This window comes from Nycticebus coucang, chromosome 9 (assembly GCF_027406575.1).
Source record: "Nycticebus coucang isolate mNycCou1 chromosome 9, mNycCou1.pri, whole genome shotgun sequence".
Classification (NCBI taxonomy): domain Eukaryota; kingdom Metazoa; phylum Chordata; class Mammalia; order Primates; family Lorisidae; genus Nycticebus; species Nycticebus coucang.
In genome coordinates, this window is record NC_069788.1 from 116,771,791 (window position 1) to 116,794,775 (window position 22,985).

At 45.0% G+C, this 22,985-nt stretch overlaps 1 protein-coding gene across 3 annotated transcripts in view; it reads left to right on the forward strand.

Moving 5' to 3' along the window:
• The first annotated feature begins 1,667 nt into the window (after positions 1–1,667).
• DCAF5 (DDB1 and CUL4 associated factor 5) overlaps positions 1,668–22,985 on the forward strand; it is a 135,468-nt gene continuing 114,150 nt past the window's right edge. For all 3 annotated transcript variants that reach the window (XM_053601783.1, XM_053601784.1, XM_053601785.1), the window contains exon 1: positions 1,668–2,327. In XM_053601783.1, the coding sequence (XP_053457758.1) occupies positions 2,114–2,327 (214 nt within the window). In that variant the 5' untranslated portion in view covers positions 1,668–2,113. The remainder of the gene's footprint in view (positions 2,328–22,985) is intronic.

Consider the following 22,985-nt stretch of genomic DNA (forward strand, 5'->3'; position numbering starts at 1 on the left):
CCCCGGCCAAACTCGAACAAAAAAAAATAGTTGGGTGTTCTGGCAGGCACCTGTAGTCTCATTTATTCCAGAGGCTGAGGCAAGAGAATTGCCTAAGTCCAGGAGTTGGAGATTGCTGTGAGTTGTGTGACCCCACAGCACTCTAGTGAGGGCGATAAAGTGAGACTGTCTCTAAAAAAAAAAAAAAGCACTATGTATTTTCCTAGTTAGGGGAACAATATTTCACTAAAACCCTAATTTCTCCAATTTGGCTAGTGTCTGTTTAGTACAGTGAGTTATAAACTACTAGACTATTAAACACTTGCATATTTGTTATTAGTATGATTAATCTTATCACTTATAGCACAAATGCACAGACAATTCTGCTTGATTGGTGAAACTCTTTCATGTTCAGCCCATATTTTCTTTCTTTTCTTTTCCTTGGCAGGGGCCAGGTTTGAACCCATCACCTCCGGTATATGGGGCTGGGGCCCTACTCCTTCAGCCACAGGCGCCAACCCAGCCCATATTTTCAATGGTGGTTGTACTAAACTGCCTCTGTGCCCTCTCTGGGCCAGAGAATGTGATTCCTGTTAAATTGGAAGGGTAAAACAGACACCTATTTCAGTAGCTTATTACCACGTAATGACCAAGGAAAGCTTCTAGGAAAAGTACTACAATACACTGAAAAGAGGACTTTTAACTGTATCTGGTAGAATTCCAAAGCACTTAACACCCACTGAGGTCATCACTGGGTGACTCCCAGCCCACTGAGGTGCTGCTACTTCTGGCCTAGAACGCAGCTGCTGGTTATAACAGTTGTACTTCAGAGCTCTCCACTCAAGACCTTTAGGAGGAGCTCACCACACCCAATTAAATAACACGCATCTCTATTTTCAAATAATGCTGCTGTGTCTTGCAAATCCTAAGCACCTTCTCCCTTAATCCCTTTCTCCTTCCTTTTCCCCACATACCACACTCTATTGTCTGCCAGACAGAACAATTTAGGCTTTTTTTTTTTTTTTTTGAGACAGAGCCTCAAGCTGTCACCCTGGGTAGAGTGCCGTGGCATTACACCTCAAAACAACCTCCAATTTCTAGGCTCAAGCAATTCTCCTGCCTCAGCCTCCCAAGTAGCTGGGACCACAGGCGCCCACCACAACGCCCGGCTGTTTTTTGGTTGCAGCCGTCATTGTTGTTTGGCGGCCTGGGCTGGATTCGAACCCGCCAGTTCGGGTGTATGTGGCTGGCGCCTTAGCCGCTTGAGCTACAGGCGCCGAGCCAATTTAGGCTTTTTTATGCAAGGACTGGACAATGGGAGAATTGGAAAACTGAATTGCGGGAGGAGGCAAAATTTTATAGGGGGAGGGACGGGTGCCATAACAAAAATCTCCAGGCCACCTTCCTTCCAAGTGTCCAGTCCTAATTCCTGTCTCCCGCCCCGTCCCCGTGGACTGGGCTAAGGCCCCAGGAGGAGAAACAAGGGAGGAAGATCGGCGTCCTGCAATCCTCCCTCTACCTCCGGCTGCATTTCTCCCGGACTTGTCCCTGCGCCCAGTCTCCAGGCGGCCAGGGACCCGCAGCCGCCAGGGAAGGAGGGCGAGCCGGCAGCCCGGGGGCCACTCTGATTGTTACGCGCATTCAGCTTCACAGAGTGCGGCCCGCTGGGGTTGCAGCAGGGGTCTCCGCCCAGCGCGACCCCGGTCCCCGCACGGGAAGCCGCTGCTGAGAGGAAAGCGCAGCCGGCGCCCGCGGTCTCCAGGCCAGCCGCCCGCGTTCTTCCGGTCCGCCGGCCGCCGGGGGGGGGGGAGGGGCGCTCGACGCCGGCGTTCCTGGGCCCCAGCGGCCGGCGGAAGGGCCGCGCATCGCGGAAGCGCGGTCGCAGCTGAGGATCAGCTGCTGGAGGAGGCGGGGAGGGAGAGGGCGGAGCCTAGGGGGGGAAGGAGAGGGAGGGGACCGTCAGGAAGCCGCGAACGCCACCGAGTGTCTGCACACCTCGCTCTGTCTGCCATGGCTGGTTAAAGAACCATCCGGATCGCAGCGCGGGGGGAGGGTTGGGTGGGGGGAGAGCGGCGGCCGCGCGTGAGGCCGAGGGAGGGGCGGCGGCGCGAGCGGCGGCGGCGGCGGTTCCAGCATGAAGAGGAGAGCTGGCCTGGGGGGCAGCATGAGGTCAGTGGTGGGCTTCTTGTCCCAGCGGGGCTTGCATGGGGACCCTCTGCTCACTCAGGACTTTCAGAGGAGACGCCTGCGGGGCTGCAGAAACCTCTACAAGAAGGACCTCCTCGGCCACTTCGGCTGTGTCAATGCCATTGAATTCTCCAACAATGGAGGCCAGTGGCTGGTCTCAGGTAAATCAACCCCCTTCCCCTCCCCGCGCATCCCGACCCCCTCCCAGCCTCCCCTTTCGCTTTCCTTGGCCATCCTTCTCCTGCCCTCGGTTCTCAGACCCTCCCTCCTCAACCCCCCCTTCTGCGGTGGGAAGGTTTGGTGTCAAATTAAAACCATTGCAGGGGGAGGGGAAGGAGAGGATGTCTTCTGTAAAAAAAACCTAAAATGGTTGACATCTCCTTAATTCGCTTTATCCCAAGTCCAAAGTGGTCCCTGTTAATGACTGCCCTGGAAGTGTGGGTCAGTGAGGGGGGCGAGGTTACCTCTTGACAAAGTTTGACGGCAAACTCTTCCTCTGCGTACTTTAAAAGGTGCTGGGGGCATTTTTGTGTTTTGGAGGGGGAGGAGGCCGAGGCGCGCCAGAGGCAAAGGAGAGGTCTATCCCCGTCCTCGGTGTCAAGAAGGGGGTCTTGGAGCCGGGTGTGACAGACCCGGACGCCGAGGGGCCGGGGGCTGCGACCCGAGGGCTGGCAGGGTTAGTAGAGGGGAGGTGACTGGCTGGCGGTCGTATTGGGCGCCCCCCTGGGTATTTTTAGGGGTCCAGCACCATCGCCTTTTTTGCTATGTTGGCCTCCCGTGTCTTGTTTTTATTACGGTTTCGAGAGTGGCGTGGGCTCTGATGGATAAGGGGCACCAGCCTGAACTTGAATGCGCAACTTGCGCGGCAGCGGGCAGGCGGTCGACCCCGGGGAGACTTCTTGGCTGAAGCCCGGCCCACGCACCCCTTTTACCCGCGGCTGCCGGGCTGCGAGTGGTCTCTACTTCTCTCCCCAACGTCCAGACCGGCCTGGTTGCCCCCGGGCTTTCCCTCCGGTTTAGGCAAAGTGGCGAAATCGAGGCCGGGGCTCCAGCTGGGAGATGTAGGCCTCGCTCTCCCGGGGCTCCTAGCGACAGGCAGCTGAATCGATAGCCTATCGCTCCCGGGAAGGCCAGAGCCCGGCTGGCCGCGGCGACAACTGCCCCGTGGGAGGTTCGCCTGCTACCGGTGGGGGCGCTCGCCGCCGCCGTCCCCCTCCTTACTGGGGTCGCGGGCCCAGGGCAAGGGCGGGTAGGGATGGGCGTACGCGGGGGCCAGGGGGCGGCTCCCTGAAACCCGGCTGAGAGGAGGAAGGAGGGTGAAGACGCGGGATTGGGCGTTTCCGCTCGCCGTTTGCCTTCTCTGTCCCTTTCCTACACTGGGAGAGATGAAGGGGAGCCCAGCGCGGGACATGGAGCTTAGCATAACCCTGGTCGGTCCCCAAATGGCTTTCTAATTTTGTCAATGGGCCGCTCGCCAGAAACTTGTGGGATCATGGCAAAGCATCCATCTTCGTAACAGTCGGAAGTGACATGGGGCGTACGGTTCAATTTGGGGATAGCAGCGATAAGTCCTCTGTGATCATTTCGTGATAACCTTCCGGGGTTTCTCCGGAACTTAACTTGACTCTTCCACCCCAGATTATTTTCTCTTAACTAGGTAGATTTTGGCCCTAGATCAGCCCCTGCAGAAATCTGATAACTGCATGTCAAGACAGACCCCAGACAGAAGCTTCCTTTCCCCACACCACCTTATAAAATTTTATCAAATTTTGGCAAGGGCAAAAATGGAGGAAGAGTTAAGTTCCCCCCTACTGCTTCTTCTGTATTGGTAACATGCATTCCAACAGAAATATTCTCAGGCACAAGAAAACGTTCCCTGTTGAGTAAGGGTGTTTGAGGGTACTCTTTTACAAGACAATGAGCTAATCATGCTAATTATATCCTAAGTAGTCACACTTTGCTCAACTTAACACACTTAAAAAAATAAACTGGGCGACTCCTGTGGCTCAAAGGAGTAGGGCGCCGGCCCCATATGCCTGAGGTGGCCGGTTCAAACCCAGCCCCCGGCCAAAAACTGCAAACAAAACAAAACAAAAAAAACAACTTATTGAGATAATTAACATACCATCCAGTTCATACATACAAAGTTATATTTAAAAAGCACTAAGAATGGTGGCGCCTGTAGCTCAGTGAGTAGGGCGTGGCCACAAACACCCAGAATGGCGGTTCGAACCCGGCCAGGGTCAGCTAAAACAACAATAACAACTGCAACAACAACAAAATATGGCAGCGCCTGTGGCTCAGTGGGTAGGGCATCGGCCCCATATACTTAGGGTGGCGGGTTCGAACCCGGCCCCTGCCAAACTGCAACAAAAAATAGCCAGGCGTTGTGGCGGGCACCTATAGTCCCAGCTACTCCCGAGGCTGAGGCAAGAGAATCACCTAAGCCCAAGAACTGGAGGTTGCTGTGAGCTCTGATGTCATGGCACTCTGCTGAGGGCAACAGAGTGAGACTCTGTCTCTAAAAACAAAAATAGTTGGGCGTTGTGGCGGGCACCTGTGGGCCCAGCTGCTTGGGAGGCTGAGGCAAGAGAATCGCTTAAACCCAAGAGTTTGAGGTTGCTGTGAGCTGTGACGCCACAGCCCCAGCTTGAGATTCTGTCTTAGGAGAAAAAAAAAAAAAAGCACTAAAAAGTTCCTTCCATTCTCTACCAGCTATTACTCACCTTGCCTGTGGCAGGACCTTCCCCTGTATCTTAAATGAACTCCATTTTGTCTAGTTTTAACCAGTTCATTTCTTTGGCTTAATTTTACCCTATAGTAGAGGAGTGTCCTTAAGATAAAACAGGCTCTGGCAGACCTTCTAGTTCTAAGTATTTCTTTCTTTTCTTTTCTAGGCCTGAGCTGCTCATCTTCTTTAGTACTTCCTGGGTCCCAGCCTTCTTTGCCCCTTGTTCCTCCCTCCCACACATACTCCTAGCTCAGTTCTTCCTGTTTCCTTTTTATTTACTCCTGTCCCTGTTTTCAGTCCTCCCAGCACACTTTTCTTTTTCTTTTTTGAGACAGAGTCTCACTTGGTCACCCACGGTGGAGTGCCGTGGTGTCATGGCTCACAGCAACCTGTAACTCTTGGGTTCAAGCGATTCTCTTACCTCAGCCTCCCAAGTAGCTGAGACTACAGGCAACCGCCACAACGGCTATTTTTTAGAGACAGGGTCTCTGGCTCAGGCTGGTCTTGAACCTGTGAGCTCAGGCAATCCACCCGCCTCTGCCTCCCAAGTGTTGGGATTACAGGCGTGAGCCACCGAGCCTGGCTCTGATAGACCTAGCTTTTCCTATTTGTTCTCTGAACATAGAGTATGGTTAAAAGCCTTTATAGCTATTTACCTTCCGAGTATAGCTTGTGTTAATAGAAAGTTCCTTTTGTTTGCTTCAAATAAGGAAGCCCCCTGTAGGAGTCATAGTACATCTTAACTTGTTAAAACTAAATTTTGTTCAGGAGAGTCTTTCAATAATTTTCCCAAGTTTAAAACTATTTAAAGTGTCATGTTTAGGGCGGCAGCTGTGGCTCAGTGAGTAGGGCGCCAGCCCCATATACCGAGGGTGGTGGGTTCAAACCCAGCCCCGGCCAAACTGCAACAAAAAAATAGCTGGGCATTGTGGCAGGTGCCTGTAGTCCCAGCTGCTCAGGAGGCTGAGGCTAGAGAATCACCTAAACCCAGGAGCTGGAGGTTGCTGTGAGCTGTGACGCTACGGCACTCTACTGAGAACGACATAGTGAGACTCTGTCTCGGAAAAAAAAAACTAATGTGTCATGTTTACATTTCTTCTTTTCTATCTTTGTCCCTTATTAGCAGTTAACACCTGAAGGCAGGCAAACTGTTTTGAGAATAAGGCTGTTCGTCTCCAATGTTGTAATGTGGTGGGATGCCAAACTCTTTTCTTGTGTCTTCTCTGAAATGGTTAAAACCCCAGTGATGATTAAAATGATGGATTGTTAGTTTCTTCATTGTATTCGTTTTCTTATTATTTGGAGAGGCTCACACTTTTTGTATCCGACACATACCATTTAATAGAATTAACTTAGAGCAGGCATCCTCAAACTTTTTTTTTTTTTTTTTTTTTGGAGAGACAGAGTCTCACTTTATGGCCCTTGGTAGAGTGCCGTGGCATCACCCAGCTCACAGCAACCTCCAGCTCCTGGGCTTAAGCGATTCTCTTGCCTCAGCCTCCCAAGTAGCTGGGACTACAGGTGCCCGCCACAGCACCCGGCTATTTTTTTGTTGAAGTTTGGCCGGGGCTGGGTTTGAACCCGCCACCCTCGGCATATGGGGCCGGCGCCCTACTCACTGAGCCACAGGCGCCGCCACGTCCTCAGACTTTTTAAACAGGGGGCCAATTCACTGTCCCTCAGACCGTTGGAGGGCCGGACTATAGTTTAAAAAGAAACAACTATGAACAAATTCCTATGCACACTGCACATATCTTATTTTGAAGTAAAAAACAAAACGGGAACAAATACAATTCACACTGCTTCATGTGGCCCGTGGGCTGCAGTTTGAGGACGCCTGACTTAGACCTAGGGCAGAATTGTATTTGTATGATTCCTGTGACCATGTAAAATGCTATTAGTTAAGGATACGTTATTTTTCTTTTCTTTTATTGTTGGGGATTCATTAGGATACGTTATTTTTCTTTTTTTCTTTCTTTTTTCTTTTTTGTAGAGACAGTCTCACTTTACTGCCCTCGGTAGAGTGCCGTGGCGTCACACGACTCACAACAACCTCCAGCTCTTGGGCTCATGTGATTCTCTTGCCTCAGCCTCCTGAGCAGCCGGGACTACAGGCGCCCGCCACAACGCCCGGCTATTTTTTGGTTGCAGTTTGGCTGGGGCTGGGTTTGAACCCACCACCCTTGGCACATGGGGCCGGCGCCCTACTCACTGAGCCACAGGCGCCGCCCATGATACGTTATTTTTCAAGTCAGAGTCACCTTCTGTCATCCTAGGCTGGAGTGAATTGGCATGATCATAGTTCACTGTAGCCTTGAACTCCTGGGCTCAAGCAATCTTCCTCTGCCTCCCCAATAGCTAGGACTATAGGCTCACACCACCAGCTTTAGCTAATATTTTTTTTTTTTGCACTTTTGGCCAGGTCTGGGTTTGAACCCACCTCTACTCCTTTGAACCACAGGCACCGCCCCAGCTTCAGCTAATTAAAAAAAATTTTTTTTCGTAGGGGCAAGTTCTCACTATGTTGTTCAGGCTGTTCTTGAATTCCTGGCATAATGTCATCCTCCCGCCTCAGCCTCCCAAAGTGCTGGCATTATATAGGTGTAGGCCACCAAATGTATCACTTTTCTCTTCCAATGACTAGCCCTCAGGGCACAGTGAGGCCCGCAATTACTCAGGGTAAACCAGAGAAAAGAAGAAAGGACAAAAAGTGCTGTGCTTAGTAGTGAGATTATGTCACTAACAGGTAGGGGAATGCTTAACACTTTAAAATATTACACATAGCCGGGCGCAGTGCCTCACGCCTGTAATCCCAGCACTGTAGGAGGCTGAGGAGGGAGGATTGCTTGAGCTCAGGAGTTTGAGGCTTGTCTGAGCAAGAGTGAGACCCTGACTCATGGAAAAAAATGGAAAAACTTAGCCGGGCGCGGCGAGTGCCTGTAATCCCAGCGGCTTTGGAGGCTGAGGCAGCAGGATGCCCACAGCCGGAGTCTGAGGTTGCAGTGAGCTACGATGCCATTGCCCTCTGCTCAGGGCATAGGGTAGAACTCTGTCTCGACAAAAAAAAAAAAAAAGGCAACTGTGCGCATAAAATATTACACAGCTCCTGTAGTCCCAGCTACTTGGGAGGCTGAGGTAAGAGAATCACCTAAGCCCCAGGGTTGGAGGTTGCTGTGAGCTGTGATGCTACAGCACTCTACCAAGGGCAATAAAGTGAGACTCTGTCTCTAAAAAAAAAAATTACACAGTATTTTAACCTAAAAAGTGCTTTATTTTTCTTCGTTGTTGACTAGAAAAAGGCATCACTTGTGGTACCATGTAAGGCAGTGTGGTATAGTAGATACATTTTTAAAATCAGTGCTGTGTCATCTGTTTAATACGTAACCTTAAGGTCTGACCCTCTATACGTTACTGACTCTCTATAAGTCTGTCTTCTGAGGTATAAATGGGAATGCCAGAGCCTATCTGAAGGCCTACTGTGAGAACAACATTAGGCAAAGTACAGATTGGGTGCCGACCAGAGTGCCAGGCTTCTCAGAGAAAATGCAGTTTGTTTTCTTTCCCTTTTGTACTTATAATTCATGGTGTCATTAATAGCTGACATTTGTTCTTACAGTATTGGTAATAGACATGTTCAAATTGGGAGATAGAATAGTGTTGTGCCTTTTTTTTTTTGAGAGAGTTTCACTATGTTGCCCTCAGTAGAGTGTGTGTCATCACAGCTCTCAGCAACCTCAAACTCTTGGGCTTAAGTGATTCTCTTGCCTTAGCCTCCCAAGTAGCTGTGACTACAGGCGCCTGCTACAGTGCCCAGCTATTTTCTTTTTCTTTTTTGAGACAGAGCCTCAAGCTGTCACCCTGAGTAGAGTGCTGTGGCATCACAGCTCACAGCAACCTCCAACTCCTGGGCTTAAGCGATTCTCTTGCTCAGCCTCCCAAGTAGCTGGGACTACAGGCACCTGCCACAATGCCCAACTATTTTTTGGTTGTAGTTGTCGTTGTTGTTTGGCAAGCCTGGGCTGGATTCAAACCTGCGAGCCCTGGTGTATGTGGTTGGCGCCTTAGCCACTTGAGCTACCAAGCCAAGTGGTAGCACCAAGCCATCCCAGCTATTTTCTTGTTGCAGTTGTCATTGTTTAGCTGGCCTGGGCTGGATTCGAACCTGCCAGCCTCCATGCATGTGGCTGGCACTATAACCACTGTGCTATGGGCGCCAAGCCTTTTGTGACTTTTTGATGTGGAATGAAGAGGTACAATGTGGTGTGTATCTGATGGCAAGTGATTTGAATCATATATTGTGTGAATTTAGGTAAATCCTTTCACTCCTCATCTGTAAAATAGGGATAACAGATTGCCCTCACTGGTAATTGAATGGTGTTAATGAATGGTCTTTGAAATATTGTATGGAGAACCGCTTTATAAACTACATGGTTTTGAGTGAACATTGTTTCTTATATAAAGACTAGCTTATGCTTGATAATTGTGGTCTCTTAGAATATTTTGGGAAACAACAGTGTGTGTGGAAGTGCTACTTAAAAGAGATCCTAACAATATCAAGGAGGTAATAGTACTACACATACTTAGGGGATATCCTGGGTTTATCTTTTAGGTCTTTGGTTGCATCTAATACCTCAGTTAATTTTTTCTGAGACAGAGTCTGACTCTGTTGTCCTGGGCAGAGTGTCATGCCATCAACCTAACTCAAAGCAACCTCACACTCGTGGGTTCAAGCAATACTCCTGCCTCAGCTTCCTGAGTAGCTGGGACTATAGGTGCCTGCCACAGTGTCTGGCTAATTTTTCTGTTTTTAGTAGAGATAGGATCTCACTCTTGCTCAGGCTGGTCTAGTACTCCTTTGCTCAAGGGATCCTCCTGCTTTGGCCTCCCAGAGTGCCTCCCAGATGGGAGCCACCACACCTGGCCTGCATCTAGTACTTTTTTGTTGTTGTTTTTTTGAGACAGAGTCTCACTATGTCGCTCTCAGTAGAATGCTGTGACATCACAGCTCACAGCAACCTCAAACTCTTGGGCTTAAGCGATTCTCTTGTCTCAGCCTCCCAAGTAGCTGGGACTACAGGCAACTGCCACAATGCCCAGCTATTTTTTTGTTGTAGTTGTCATTGTTTAGTGGGCCTGGCTGGGTTCGAACCTGCCAGCCCTGGTGTATGTGGTCGGCCACGACCTAACCACTGAGCTATGGGTGCTAAGCCTACTTTTTTTTTTGAGACAGAGTCTCTGTCGTCCTGGGTAGAGTACCATGGCATCAGCCTAACTCAGAGCAACTTCAAACTTTTGGGCCGAAGTGATCCTTATGCCTCAGCTTCCTGAGTAGCTGGGACTACAGGTGCCTGCCACAATGCCTGGCTAGCTTTTCTATTTTTAGTAGAGATGGGGTCTTGCTCTTGCTCAGGGTTGCCTTGAACTCCTGAGCTCAAGCATTCTGCCTTTATCAGCCTTCTAGAGTCCTAGGATTACAGGTGTGAGCCACCGAGCAGCCTGCATCTACTACTTTAAATTGCCTTCACTGCTTCTTATGCTTTTCCGTTTCCCTAGAAGGGCTCCTTTATATGTTTGCTTAAAGTCTTTTTCCTTTGAACATCTTTTTTGGGTCTGATTGAAAGACCAATTAGAATGTAGCTCTGTGTGTATCTGACTTGTATCGAATGATAACTCTACTATCTTATATCTCATAAAGGGCTTGCTCATACAATCTTAGCAATAAACAAAAACATTCAGTTCTTTGGGGATGGGAATTGCTATAATATTATTTTTCCTGAATTAAGATTCAAGGCATTGGAACCAGTCAAGCTAGCAGATTAATAGCCTGTAAGTTTGAAGTTGTGATGCCACGGCACTCTACTGAGGGCGACATAGTGAGACTCTGTTTTAAAAAAAAACAAAACAAAAACAGTGAGAGATTATGTATAATCACTTTGGTGCTTGGGACTAAATGTAGGAAAAATACCTTCAGAGGCTTTTCAAATAGCTTTGGCAACTATGATGTTGCAAAGTGTTAATTATGTAGGAGTTGTGAATGGGGAGAGGCGTTTAGTTGCTTGGTCGTCCTATTTATAAATGGAGATCACTCTTCAGCCTATTTCTAGTTTACATGGGTCTCTGACCTTATTGATCATTATAAGGATCCATAGCATATGGAGAGAGACTTAAGAGTATGAACCCTTGGCAGTGCCTGTGGCTCAGTGGGTAGGACCCTGGCTGCATACACCCAGGCTGGTGGGTTTGAACCCAGCCTGGGCCAGCTAAATAACAATGATAACTGCAACAAAAAAATAGCCGGGCATTGTGGTGGGCACCTGTAATCCCAGCTACTTGGGAGGCTGAGGCAAGAGAATTGCTTAAGCCCAAGAGGTTGCTGTGAGCTGTGATGCCATAGCACTCTACTGAGGGCGGCATAGTGGGACTCTGTCTCAAAAAAGAAAAAAAAAAGTATGAACCCGTAAGACTGCTTCGGGTGAATACCAACTCAATTACTTGCTGACTGGGTTACCTTTGACAAGTTACTTTTCTTGTGTCTGATTCTTCATCCATGTATAATGATAAGGATAATAATACCTCGAGAGTTATGTGAGGATTGAATAACACTTGGAATATTCTTAGCACCAGGGCCTAACTCATGCTGTTGCTCTGTTTTTTTGCTACTGCTGCAACTGTTGTTGTTTTGCCTGTGTGTCGTAAAAAAGCTTTTAGGAGATTGACTAAAACATCTAATATTTACTGCACATAAGCGTAGTATACATAAAAAATTGAGAAAGATCTCCATGATGTGAATTGTTAAAAATGCTTTGGAGTAAGCTTAAGCAGAATCATCAAAGAGTATTTGTAAGCATCAAATAATCAAATAACTAGAACCTATTAATAATCATTTCCTATTGCCCAGTTATTAGTTATATCACATTTTATTTATTTATTTGAGACAGAGCCTCAAACTGTCATCCTGGGTAGAGTGCAGGGGCATCACAGCTCACAGCAACCTCCCAACTCCTGAGCTTAAGCGATTTTCTTGTCTCAGCGTCCCAAGTAGCTGGGACCACAGGCGCCCTCCAAGACGCCTGGCTATTTTATGGTAGTAGTTGTCATTGTTGTTTGGCAGGTCCGGGCTGGATTCAAACCCACCAGCTCTGGTGTATGTGGCTGGCGCCTTAGCTGCTTGAGCTACAGGCACCGAGCCTTATTTATTTATTTAATACTTTATTTTTTAATTTTAATTTTAATTAATTAATTTAGAGACAGAGTCTCACTTTGTTTCCCTTGGTAAAGTGCCATGGCGTCACAGCTCACAGCAACCTCCAGCTCTTGAGCTTAAGCGATTCTCTCGCCTCAGCCTCCCTAGTATCTGGGACTACAGGTTCCCGCCACAATGCCCAGCTACTTTTTGTTGCAATTTGGCCGGGGCGGGGTTTGAACCCGCCACCCTGGGTATATGGGGCTAGGGCCCTACTCACTGAGCCATGGCACCGCCCTATTTTTTATTTTTTGAGACAGAGTCTCAAGCTGTCGCCCTTGGTAGAGTCCTCTGGTGTCCTAGCTCACAGCAACCTCCAACTCTTGGGCTCAAGTGATCCTACTGCCTCAGTTTTTCTAGTTTTAGTAGAGATAGGGTCTTCCTTTTGCTCATGCTGGTCTTGAACTCGTGAGCTCAAGCTATCCACCCACCTCAGCTTCCCAGAGTACCTCTCCTGGCCTTTTACATTTCATAGAATCAGTTTTTTTGTTTTTTTTTAAATAGAAAAAAATTAGTCTAAAGTTACATTATCTCCAGGTAAGGTATTTGAGTTTAGCCAATTAAATAAAGTTTGATTTTATTAAACTGCTCGTGTACCTAATAAAAATGAATTTCATGGTCTAGTAGTTAGTTATTAGAAATATGGCTAGCAGTGGGGCAGATTTCTGACTCTGAAAAGCTTGACAAGGTAAATTCAATTCTTGAATTTTTTTCTGGCCTTTTCTATTTACTGATAATCCATTGCTGAGAAGGTATTAAATTTTATTCTTTGGTTTATTTATTATTTTAACAAATGGTTTTTAAGGGCATACTATTTATAAGACAAGAGAAGAGCTATGGGAAGAATAGGGATGATGACTCAAATATAAATTATGTTCTCAAAAAGCTGGCATTTTAGGAGTATAGTTCTTATTTGTAACAGTACATGATATTTTTTAATTTATCTTCTCTGTCTCATGAGACTTCTGTAGATACTTGGTTTTTCTCTGCTTTGCTATTCCTAATATAGCAAAAATGCTCTTATGAAATTTGGTGGGAAAAACAGGCCCATAGAGATGGCCTCGGAGGACTTTGCTATGATAAATCACAGGGATTATGTCATAAATATGAAGTAATACTGATATTTGTAGATAAAGTTAATTGTCCTACTTTCCTCAGTCAGCTACTTGATATCTATCAAAGGTTGGAAATTTAGAATTATGCCTCCATGTGTCACTTCTGCTTTGAAATAACCTAGTGAGGTTTAGCTCTTTACTAGTAGATTCCTTAGACATTATTATTAACACATTAAAAGTTGTCTTTGTGTATATTTGTATATTATTGTTTAAAGGATCATTGCTAATTTGACCTATGCTAGTGCAGTTTTGTTGCTAAGAATTCTAAGGGGAGCATAGCCCTCAGTTATATGTATTCTGGCCATTACATTGAAAAAGAGGTGTCAGCCTGGGTACAAGCTTGTGCTCATTCATTGCTCATTCATTTGTTGTAAAGTACAGTTGGAATAATTTAGATTAGGCAAACTTTATTGACCAGTAAAACTTAACACACAAATGGATACTACTATCTGAATTCCAAGTTTAGGAAGTGGGTGCCCAGGAGTTTAAGGCTGTAGTGAGCTATGATCACACCACTGTACTCCAGCTTGGGTGAAACAGTCAGACTCTGTCTCCCCCCCCCCAAAAAAAAAAAAATTGGGTGCATTTATTTTCTCATCCATTGAGTGAGGTAAAGAGAACATGTTCATGAGAGCATTTCCATTGCTAATAAACATGGCACTTAATTTTAATATTTTTTTCTTTTTGATGTTTTTTTAAAAAGGAAGCAATTGCTTTTCTTAGTTTGAATTTAGATACTCAAGGGTGAAATTAAAGTATTTTAAAATGAAAGGAAATATGGCTGGTGTATTACAGGTGGCTCACACCTGTAATCCTAGTACTCTGGGAGGCTGAGGTGGGTAGATTGCTTGAGCTCAGGAGCTCAAGATCAGACAGAGAAGTAGTGAGACCCTGTCTCTACTAAAAATAGAAAAACTGAGACAAAAGGATCACTTGAGCCCAAGAGTGCTTAAAGAAAAATCTGGTGGGCGGCGCCTGTGGCTCAGTGGGTAAGGTGCTGGCCCCATATACCGAGGGTGGTGGGTTCAAACCCAGCCCCAGCTGAACTGCAAACCAAAAAATAGCTGGGCGTTGTGGCGGGCGCCTGTAGTCCCAGCTACTCGGGAGGCTGAGGCAAGAGAATCGCTTCAGCCCAGGAGTTGGAGGTTGCTGTGAGCTGTGTGATGCCATGGCACTCTACCGAGGGTGATAAAGTGAGACTCTGTCTCTACAAAAAAAAAAAAAAAATCTGGTAAAAGTTTTATGTGGTTATGGCAGAAATCAAAAAGTGATCAAGATTGACTGAAGCTTGGGAAAATACTGTGTAGGTAACCTTCGTACCTTTTCATTTTTTCCTCATGTGATCAGTGAAATAGAAGCATCTGTATTTTATTTATTTATTTATTTTGAGACAGAGTCTCACTATTGCCCTCAGTAGAGGGCCATGGTGTCACAGTTCACAGCAACCTCAAACTCTTGGCCTTAAGCGATTCTCTTGCCTCAGCCTCCCACGTAGCTGGGACTACAGGTGCCCACCACAGCGCCCAGCCATTTTTTTGTTGCAGTCATTGTTGGTTAGCTGATCCGGGCCGGCTCAAACTCACCAGCCTCTGTGAAGCTGTCACAATTGTGCTACGGGCGCTGAGCCAGCATCTTCATTTTACAGAAAATATTTTTTTGTTGTTGATTTTTGTTGTTGTTGTTGTTGTTGCAGTTGTCATTGTTGTTTTAGCTGGCCCAGGCTGGGTTCAAACCTGCCAGCCTTGGTGTATGTGGCCAGCGCCCTACCCACTGAGCTATGGGCGCTGCCTGCTTCTCCATTCTTGTGATGCTTTACTAAGAACAATGTGTTCCAGGGCGGCGCCTGTGGCTCAGTCGGTAAGGCGCCGGCCCCATATACCGAGGGTGGCGGGTTCAAACCCGGCCCCGGCCGAACGCAACAAAGAAATAGCCGGGCGTTGTGGCGGACGCCTGTAGTCCCAGCTACTCAGGAGGCTGAGGCAAGAGAATCGCTTAAGCCCAGGAATTGGAGGTTGCTGTGAGCTGTGTGAGGCCACGGCACTCTACCGAGGGCCATAAAGTGAGACCCTGTCTCTACAAAAAAAAAAAAAAAAGAACAAGGTGTTCCACCTCCATCCAGGTTAATACAAAAGATGTAAAGTCTCCATCTTTTTTTTTTTTTTTTGAGACAGAGTCTCAAACTGTTGCCTTGGGTAGAGTGCTGTGGTGTCACAGCTCACAGCAACCTTAAACTCCTGGGCCCAAGCGATTCTCTTGCCTCAGCCTCCAAAGCAGCTGGGACTACAGGCACCTGCCACAATGCCCAGCTATTTTTTGGTCCAGGCTGGATTTGAATCTGCCAGCTCTGGAGTATGTGGCTGGCACTCTAGCTGCCTGAGCTCCATCTCTTTTAATGGCTGAATAGTATTTCATGGTGTACATACACCACAGCTTGTTCATCCAGTCCTGGGTTGGTGGGCATTTAGGTTGTTTCCACATTCTGGCAATTGTAAATTGAGCTGCAATAAGCCATCTAGTGCAATGTCCTTATGATAAAATGATAATTTTTTTTTCTGGGTCAGTGCCTAGTAATGAGATTGCAGGATCAAATGGGAGGTCTCTTCAAATGGGAGGAGAATTCTTCTTTGAGAATTCTCCATACTTCCTTCCAAAAAAGGTTGTAGTAGTCCCACCAGCAGTGTAAAAGTGTTCCCTACTCTCCACATCCATGCCAGCATCTGCAGCTTTGAGATATTGTGATGTGGGTTATTCTCACTGGAGTTAGATGATATCTCAGGGTGGTTTTGATTTGCATTTCTCTGATGATTAGGGATGATGAGCATTATTTTCATATTTCATGTTTTTTAGCCATTCGTCTGTCTTTAGAAAAGGTTTTATTCATGTCTCTTGCCCCAGTCATGTATGGGATTGTTTTCTTTTTTGTTGATTAGCTTGAGTTCTCTGTAGATCCTAGTTATGAAGCTTTTGTCTGATTCATAATATGCAAATATCTTCTCCCATTTTGAAGGTTGTCTATTTGCTTTGGTTGTTGTTTCTTAGCTGTACAGAAGCTTTTCAGTTTAATTAAGTCCCATTTGTTTATTTTTGTCGTCATTGCAATTGCTTTGACAGTTTTCTTCATAAAATCCTTCCCCAGGCTGATATCTTCAAGTGTTTTCCCCCACACTTTCTTCCAGAATTTTTATTGTTTCATGTTTTAGGTTTAAATCTTTTATCTATCTTGAATTAGTTTTTCTAATTGGTGAGAAGTGCGGGTCCGTCCAGTGTCAGTTTTTTACATGTGGTAATCCAGTTCTCCCAACACCGTTTGTTGAATAGAAATTCTTTCCCCCAGTGTATGTTCTTGTTTGGTTTATCAAAGCTCCGATAGCTGTAAGATACTAGTTTCATCTCATGGTTTTCTGTGCAGTTCCAAATGTGAACATCTCTATTTTTGTGCCAATACCATGCTGTTTTGATCAGTATGGGCTTGTAGTATAGCATAAATTCTGGTAGGACTTTGCTTTTATTGCTAAGAATTGCCTTGGCTGTATGGGTTTTATTCTGGTTCCAACTTTCCCTTTTCTTTTTGTAGGGCAGGCCTCCCTTTCTGGATCTGTTTTTTTTTTTTTTTTTTTTTTTTAAACAGTTTTTGGCCAGGGCTGGGCTTAAACCCACCACCTCTGGCATATGGAGCTGGTGCCCTACTCCTTTGAGCCACAGGCACCACCCTTTTTTTTTTGTGAGACAAAGTCTCACTTGTTTTTGTTTTGTTTTGTTTGGGATTCATTGAGGGTACAAAGAATTAGGTTACACTGATTGCATTTGTTAGATTAAAGTCCCTCTTATAATTGTGTCCTGTCCCCAAGAGGTGTTCATACACTGTGACTCTCCATCTCCCTTATTCTTCCCCTCTCTCAGGGTCTCACTTTGTTGCTCTTGATAGACTGTCATGGTATCACAGCTCATAGCAACCTCAAACTCCTGGGCTCAAGCAGTTCTCTTGCCTCAGTCTACTGAGTAGCTGGGACTATAGGCACCCACCACAAGGCCTGGCTAGTTTTTCTGTTTTTAGTAGAGATAGGACCTTGCTCTTGCTCAGGCTGGTCTTGAACTCCTGAGCTCAGGCAGTCCACCCACCTCGGCCTCCCAGAATGTTAGGATTAAAGGTGCGAGCCACTGCACCCAGCTCTTGATCTGTTCTAAAGAATTGAAAGCTGAATAGCCGGGCGTTGTGGCAGGCGCCTGTAGTCCCAGCTACTCGGGAGGCTGAGGCAAGAGAATCGCGTAAGCCCAGGAGTTGGAGGTTGCTGTGAGCTGTGTGAGGCCACGGCACTCTACCGAGGGCCAGAAAGTGAGACTCTGTCTCTACAAAAAAAAAAAAAGAATTGAAAGCTGAATATTAGCAGTTTTTGGCACACATGTACAACTCTAGTTGATCTTCTTAAATGATAAATCATATTGCTATGTTTGTTGTAAATAAGGTTAACTTCTTTTACTTAAGTATATTTATTAAAATATTTATTGAGTACCCATTATGTGTGCCTCTTTAATCTTAATGACTATAATAATTATTACTTAACATTTATTTAGCATGTAACTTGTGCGAGGCCTTCTACTAAGTGCTATATATGTCTTATTTGCCCCTTGAAAAATAGCCAGTGTTACCTATAGTGTAGAAAGGCAAGGAGATTTGAAGGTTTTATATTGTCATAATTAAGTGTTAAAGAATCAAGAAAGGACACTGATAAATTACTGCGGGGGTTCTATAATGCAGAGAAACAAGCAAAGCATTAGTAGACAGATAGTAGAAGTCAATTTTTTTTTTTTTGTGGTCGAAATGAAGTGAAATATAATTCTAAGGATGAAAAAAGAATTTTATTACCTTGATCCTTGTAGAAAAAAAATTTTTTTTGAGACAGGGTCTTACTGTGTCACCTTTGGTAGAGTGCTGTAACGTCACAGCTCATAGCAACCTCAAACTGAAAATTTTATTCTAATAACTGCTTTTCATGTTTTTGTTCTTTTTAGTTTTAATACTTAGTCACCAATACCATTATAATATAAGTTTCCCAAAACTTCACTCTCATTGTCTTATATTTCCTGTCAATCCCTCAAAAATCTACAGCACTTCCCAGGGCCTACCAAATTAAGTAGGATTGCCTCACCCAATGCTCAACTGAGATATTACTGTTTATAAAAATAAGTGTCTGATGAAAAAATAGCCAATATTTGATGATGTCATTTATCAGATATTGTTTTGGGGCATTTCATGTGCTAGGCATAGGTACTGCTTAAAAGAATTTTTTCTAAGTTAGAGATGGTACTTTTTTTTTTGAAGACAGAGTCTTAAGCTGTCACCCTGGGTAGAGTGCTGTGGCGTCACAGCTCACAGCAACCTCCAACTCCTGGGCTTAAGCCATTCTCTTGCTTAAGTCCCAAGTGGCTGGTACTGCAGGCACCCGCCACAATGCCCGGCTATTTTTTGGTTATAGTTGTCATTGTTGTTTGGCAGGCCTGGGCTGCATTCAAACCTGCCAGCTCTGGTGTATGTGGTTGGTGCCTTAGCCATTTGAGCTACAGGTGCTGAGCCTAGAGATGGTACTTATTGAGAAAGAATCTTGCTCTGTTGTCTGGGCTAGAGTGCAGTGGCGTCATCATATACTATAGTCTGAAACTCTGGGCTCAAGTGATCCTCCTGCCTTGGCCTCCTGAGTCACTGGAACTTCAAGAATGCCACCGTGCCCAGTTGAGTTTTTAAAAAATGTTTTGTAGGTACAAAAAAAAAAAAAATGTTTTGTAGATACAGGGGACTCACTGTGTTGCTCAGGTTGATCTTGAATTCCTGGCCTCAAGTGATCCTTCTGTCTGGATCTCCCAAAGTGCTGGGATTAGAGGTATGAGCCATGTGCCTGGCCTTTGGGATGGTACTATTATCCTTATGTTACATATGAGGAAACTGAGGCCTAGAGAAATTAGCTAACTTGTGAAAGCCCCCATGTTTTGTATAATAGAGCTGGGTTTCCAGGCTGGGTGTGCATGCATTCTATTCTAAGACACTTTGCTAACTGCTCTAACCTTAAAGGATCTAATTTTTTTCCATCACTCTCATCTCATGATGCTGTCACTCTGATACTTTGCTAGCTGTAAATGCAAGAAGGTAGATGGGATTGAGGAGATGGAGCAGTGGGACTGGGTGCCAGTAAGCTGTTCTGGTCATAGGCACAGTGTTCACTACTCATGTGAATCTCTCTTGGTTCTAGAAATCATCTCACCTGGATTTTGGTCTCTTTTCTCACACTTTGTGTGTTCCATATTTGATTATGTAAGCCATGTGACTAACTCCCACTGGCTTAAACTCCCTACTTTAGTCAAATCAGAGTGGGTATACTCTGGTTACCAAGTGTCCATTAGCCTGACTAAAAGTACAAACAATACCAATGTATTTATTGAGCCTATCATTTGATGTTGATAACTGGGGAGCACATGCTGATTGATTATATTTGGTTGAAGAAACAGATATCTTTCCTCATATATTATACATGTGGAGAAAATACCTGTGCCTGCAGCACAGATGAATACTGTGCTTCGGAATAAAGTGCTTTTTGGAAGAAGGTGTAAAATGCAACCTGGGCTTATTTGCCCATAGAGCAGTAGTAAGCCATTTGGACTCACTTTTCTACAGACATATTTTCATAAAGGGAAGTGTGCCTCCTAGACTGATGATAAGCCTAGTTATTCCTTAATGAACTTGAAGCATAATGTTCTTGCAAGTGAAATTTACTTCTGTCACCAGCAACTTCACTCTGCTTTTGTGCAAAAGAAGGCGTTTCATTTTTAGGATCATTCATTGGTTGGGTGAACAAGGATTGCCCGATTCAATTTGCTCTTTACCTTAGTTTTTTTAGGGACTAAGGGCAGGACTTGACAATGGTAGTTTGTCACTTGAATTATCTCTCCTCCCATGCCTTCATGTTCACACTTTCCTTGCCATCTTGCTCACTCCTTCCTCCTTGCAGTGTTGAATACTAGAGATTTTATCATGTACCACTCAGGATACAGAGTTGATATTCATAGTTAGGTGCTTGTATTCTTTTTTTTTTTTTTTTTTGTAGAGACAGAGTTTTACTTTATCACCCTCTGTAGAGTGCTGTGGTGTCACACAGCTCACAGCAACCTCCAACTCCTGGGCTTAGGTGATTCTCCTGCCTCAGCCTCCCGAGTAGCTGGGACTACAGGCGCCTGCCACAATGCCCGGCTATTTTTTTGTTGCAGTTTGGCCGGGGCCGGGTTTGAACCTGCCACCCTCGGTATATGGGGCCGGCGCCCTGCTCACTGAGCCACAGGCGCCGCCCAGGTGCTTATATTCTAGTACTGTTTTCTCATCACAGTTAATTTTAACATGAAAGTTATATTCCAGAGGACTGGGATATGTAGGAGTTAGGGAGGAAATGACATCTAAGGAAATTGACCCTTTTATGATAAATCCAGGTAGCAGAGATAATGTTGGTAGAAGGGCTGATTCCCACTTTTTTTCCTGCCTCTGCTGGAGTTCCTGTTGGTTGATGATGTAGCATTATTTTATAAGGTTGGTAATGTAACTCTAGGTTCCCTGCCTGCCTCACTTGCTGACTGCTAGGGTGCTTTATAACTTAGTTGGCCATATATCCTGGCTTACTTGGGATTGTCTTAAATTTCCCTGTTGTCTTGGTGTAAGTATTAATGCGCCTTTCATTCTTAAAAAGGTCCAGATTTGGTAAATTATATGGTCATCTACTTAAAACTCATCCAAGCTGTCTGGTAGTCAAATAAAACCAATGCCCCTGTCTCCTAATTCCTCACATTCACCACTGACTGAATGCCTCTGGCAGAAAAGCCTCTAACCCTCCACCCTGTTCAGACACGTTATAGATCCTTTTCAGACATGTTATAGGAAGTTAATTTGAGTTTGTTTTGGTACCAAAAGAAATTGAAATCTCAGGGTGGGCAAGGGACTTGAAGAGAAACTTCTCTAAAGAAGACAGATGCACGATCTACAAACACATGAAAAAAAGCTCATCATCCTTAATCATCAGAGAAATGCAAATCAAAACTACTTTGAGATATCACCTAACCCCAGTAAGAGTAGCCCACATAACAAAATCCCAAAACCAGAGATGTTGGCGTGGATGTAGAGAAAAGGCACACTTCTACACTGCTTACTTGGGATTGTCTTAAATTTCGGAATTTCAATTCCGAAATTGAAATTGAATGGTTTTTTTCAAAATATACTTTTTCCACGAACTTTTTGAAGACCTTTTGTATAATATCTCAATACCCAAGAACCCTGGGAGATAGTTGGTATTTTCTTCTTTTATAAGTACAAAATTGAGGCTAGAGGAGTAGTATAACTTACCCAAGTACACAAGGGTGATAAAACCAGAATTTGAATCTAGTGTTATTCCAGAGTATGTACTTTCTGTATCTTACAGCACCACTGTTGCCACCTCCCAAAGATGAAATCCAGACACCCTGGATCTAATCCCATTGTGCTGTTTCTCTGTCTGTCTATCTGTCTGTCTGTCTTTCTTTGAATATGTACTTTATGTCTTATAAATTGTTCCTTGAAGATATAGACAGAGTTGCTTCATTTTATTTATAATTTTTTTTTATTGTTAAATCATAGCTGTGTACATTAGTGCAATCAAGGGGTACAATGTGCGAGTTTCATATACAATCTGAAATATTCTCATCAAACTGTTCAACGTAGCCTTCATGGCATTTCTTAGTTATTGTATGTAGACATTTGTATTCTGCATTTAGTAAGTTTCCCCTGTAACTATTCTAAGATGCGCTGTAGGTGTGGCCCCACCCATTAACCTCCCCCCTCCCTTCCCCTTCCTTGGCCCTTTCCCCATAGTCTTGTGCTATAGTTGGGTTATAGCCTTCATGTGAAAGCTATAATTTAGTTTGATAGTAGAGCTGAGTACATTGTATACTTTTTCTTCCATTCCTGAGATACTTTGCTAAGAAGAATATGTTCCAGCTCCATCCATGTAAACATGAAAGAGGTAAAGTCTCCATCTTTCTTTAAGGCTGCATAATATTCCATGGTATACATGTACCACAATTTGCTAGTCCATTCGTGGGTCGATGGGCACTGGGCTTCTTCCATGACTTAGCAATTATGAATTGGGCTGCAATAAAAATTCTGGTACAGATGTCTTTGTTATATTGTGATTTTTAGTCTTCTGGGTATAAACCTAGTAAAGGAATTATAGGATTGAATGGCAGGTCTATTTTTAGGTCTCTTAAGTATTCTACAAACATCCTTCCAGAAGGAACATATTAGTGTGCATTCCCACCAGCAGTGTAGAAGTGTGCCCTTTTCTCCACATCCACGCCAACATCTCTGGTTTTGGGATTTTGTTATGTGGGCTACTCTTACTGGGGTTAGGTGATATCTCAAAGTAGTTTTGATTTGCATTTCTCTGATGATTAAGGATGATGAGCTTTTTTTCATGTGTTTGTAGATCGTGCATCTGTCTTCTTTAGAGAAGTTTCTCTTCAAGTCCCTTGCCCACCCTGAGATGGGGTCACGTGTTCTTTTCTTGCTAATACGTTTGAGTTCTCTGTGGATTCTGGTTATTAGACCTTTATTGGAAGTATAACCTGCAAATATTTTCTCCCATTCTGAGGGCTGTCTGCTTGCTTTACTTACCATGTTCTTGGCTGTGCAGAAGCTTTTTAGTTTGATCAGGTCCCGTAGTGT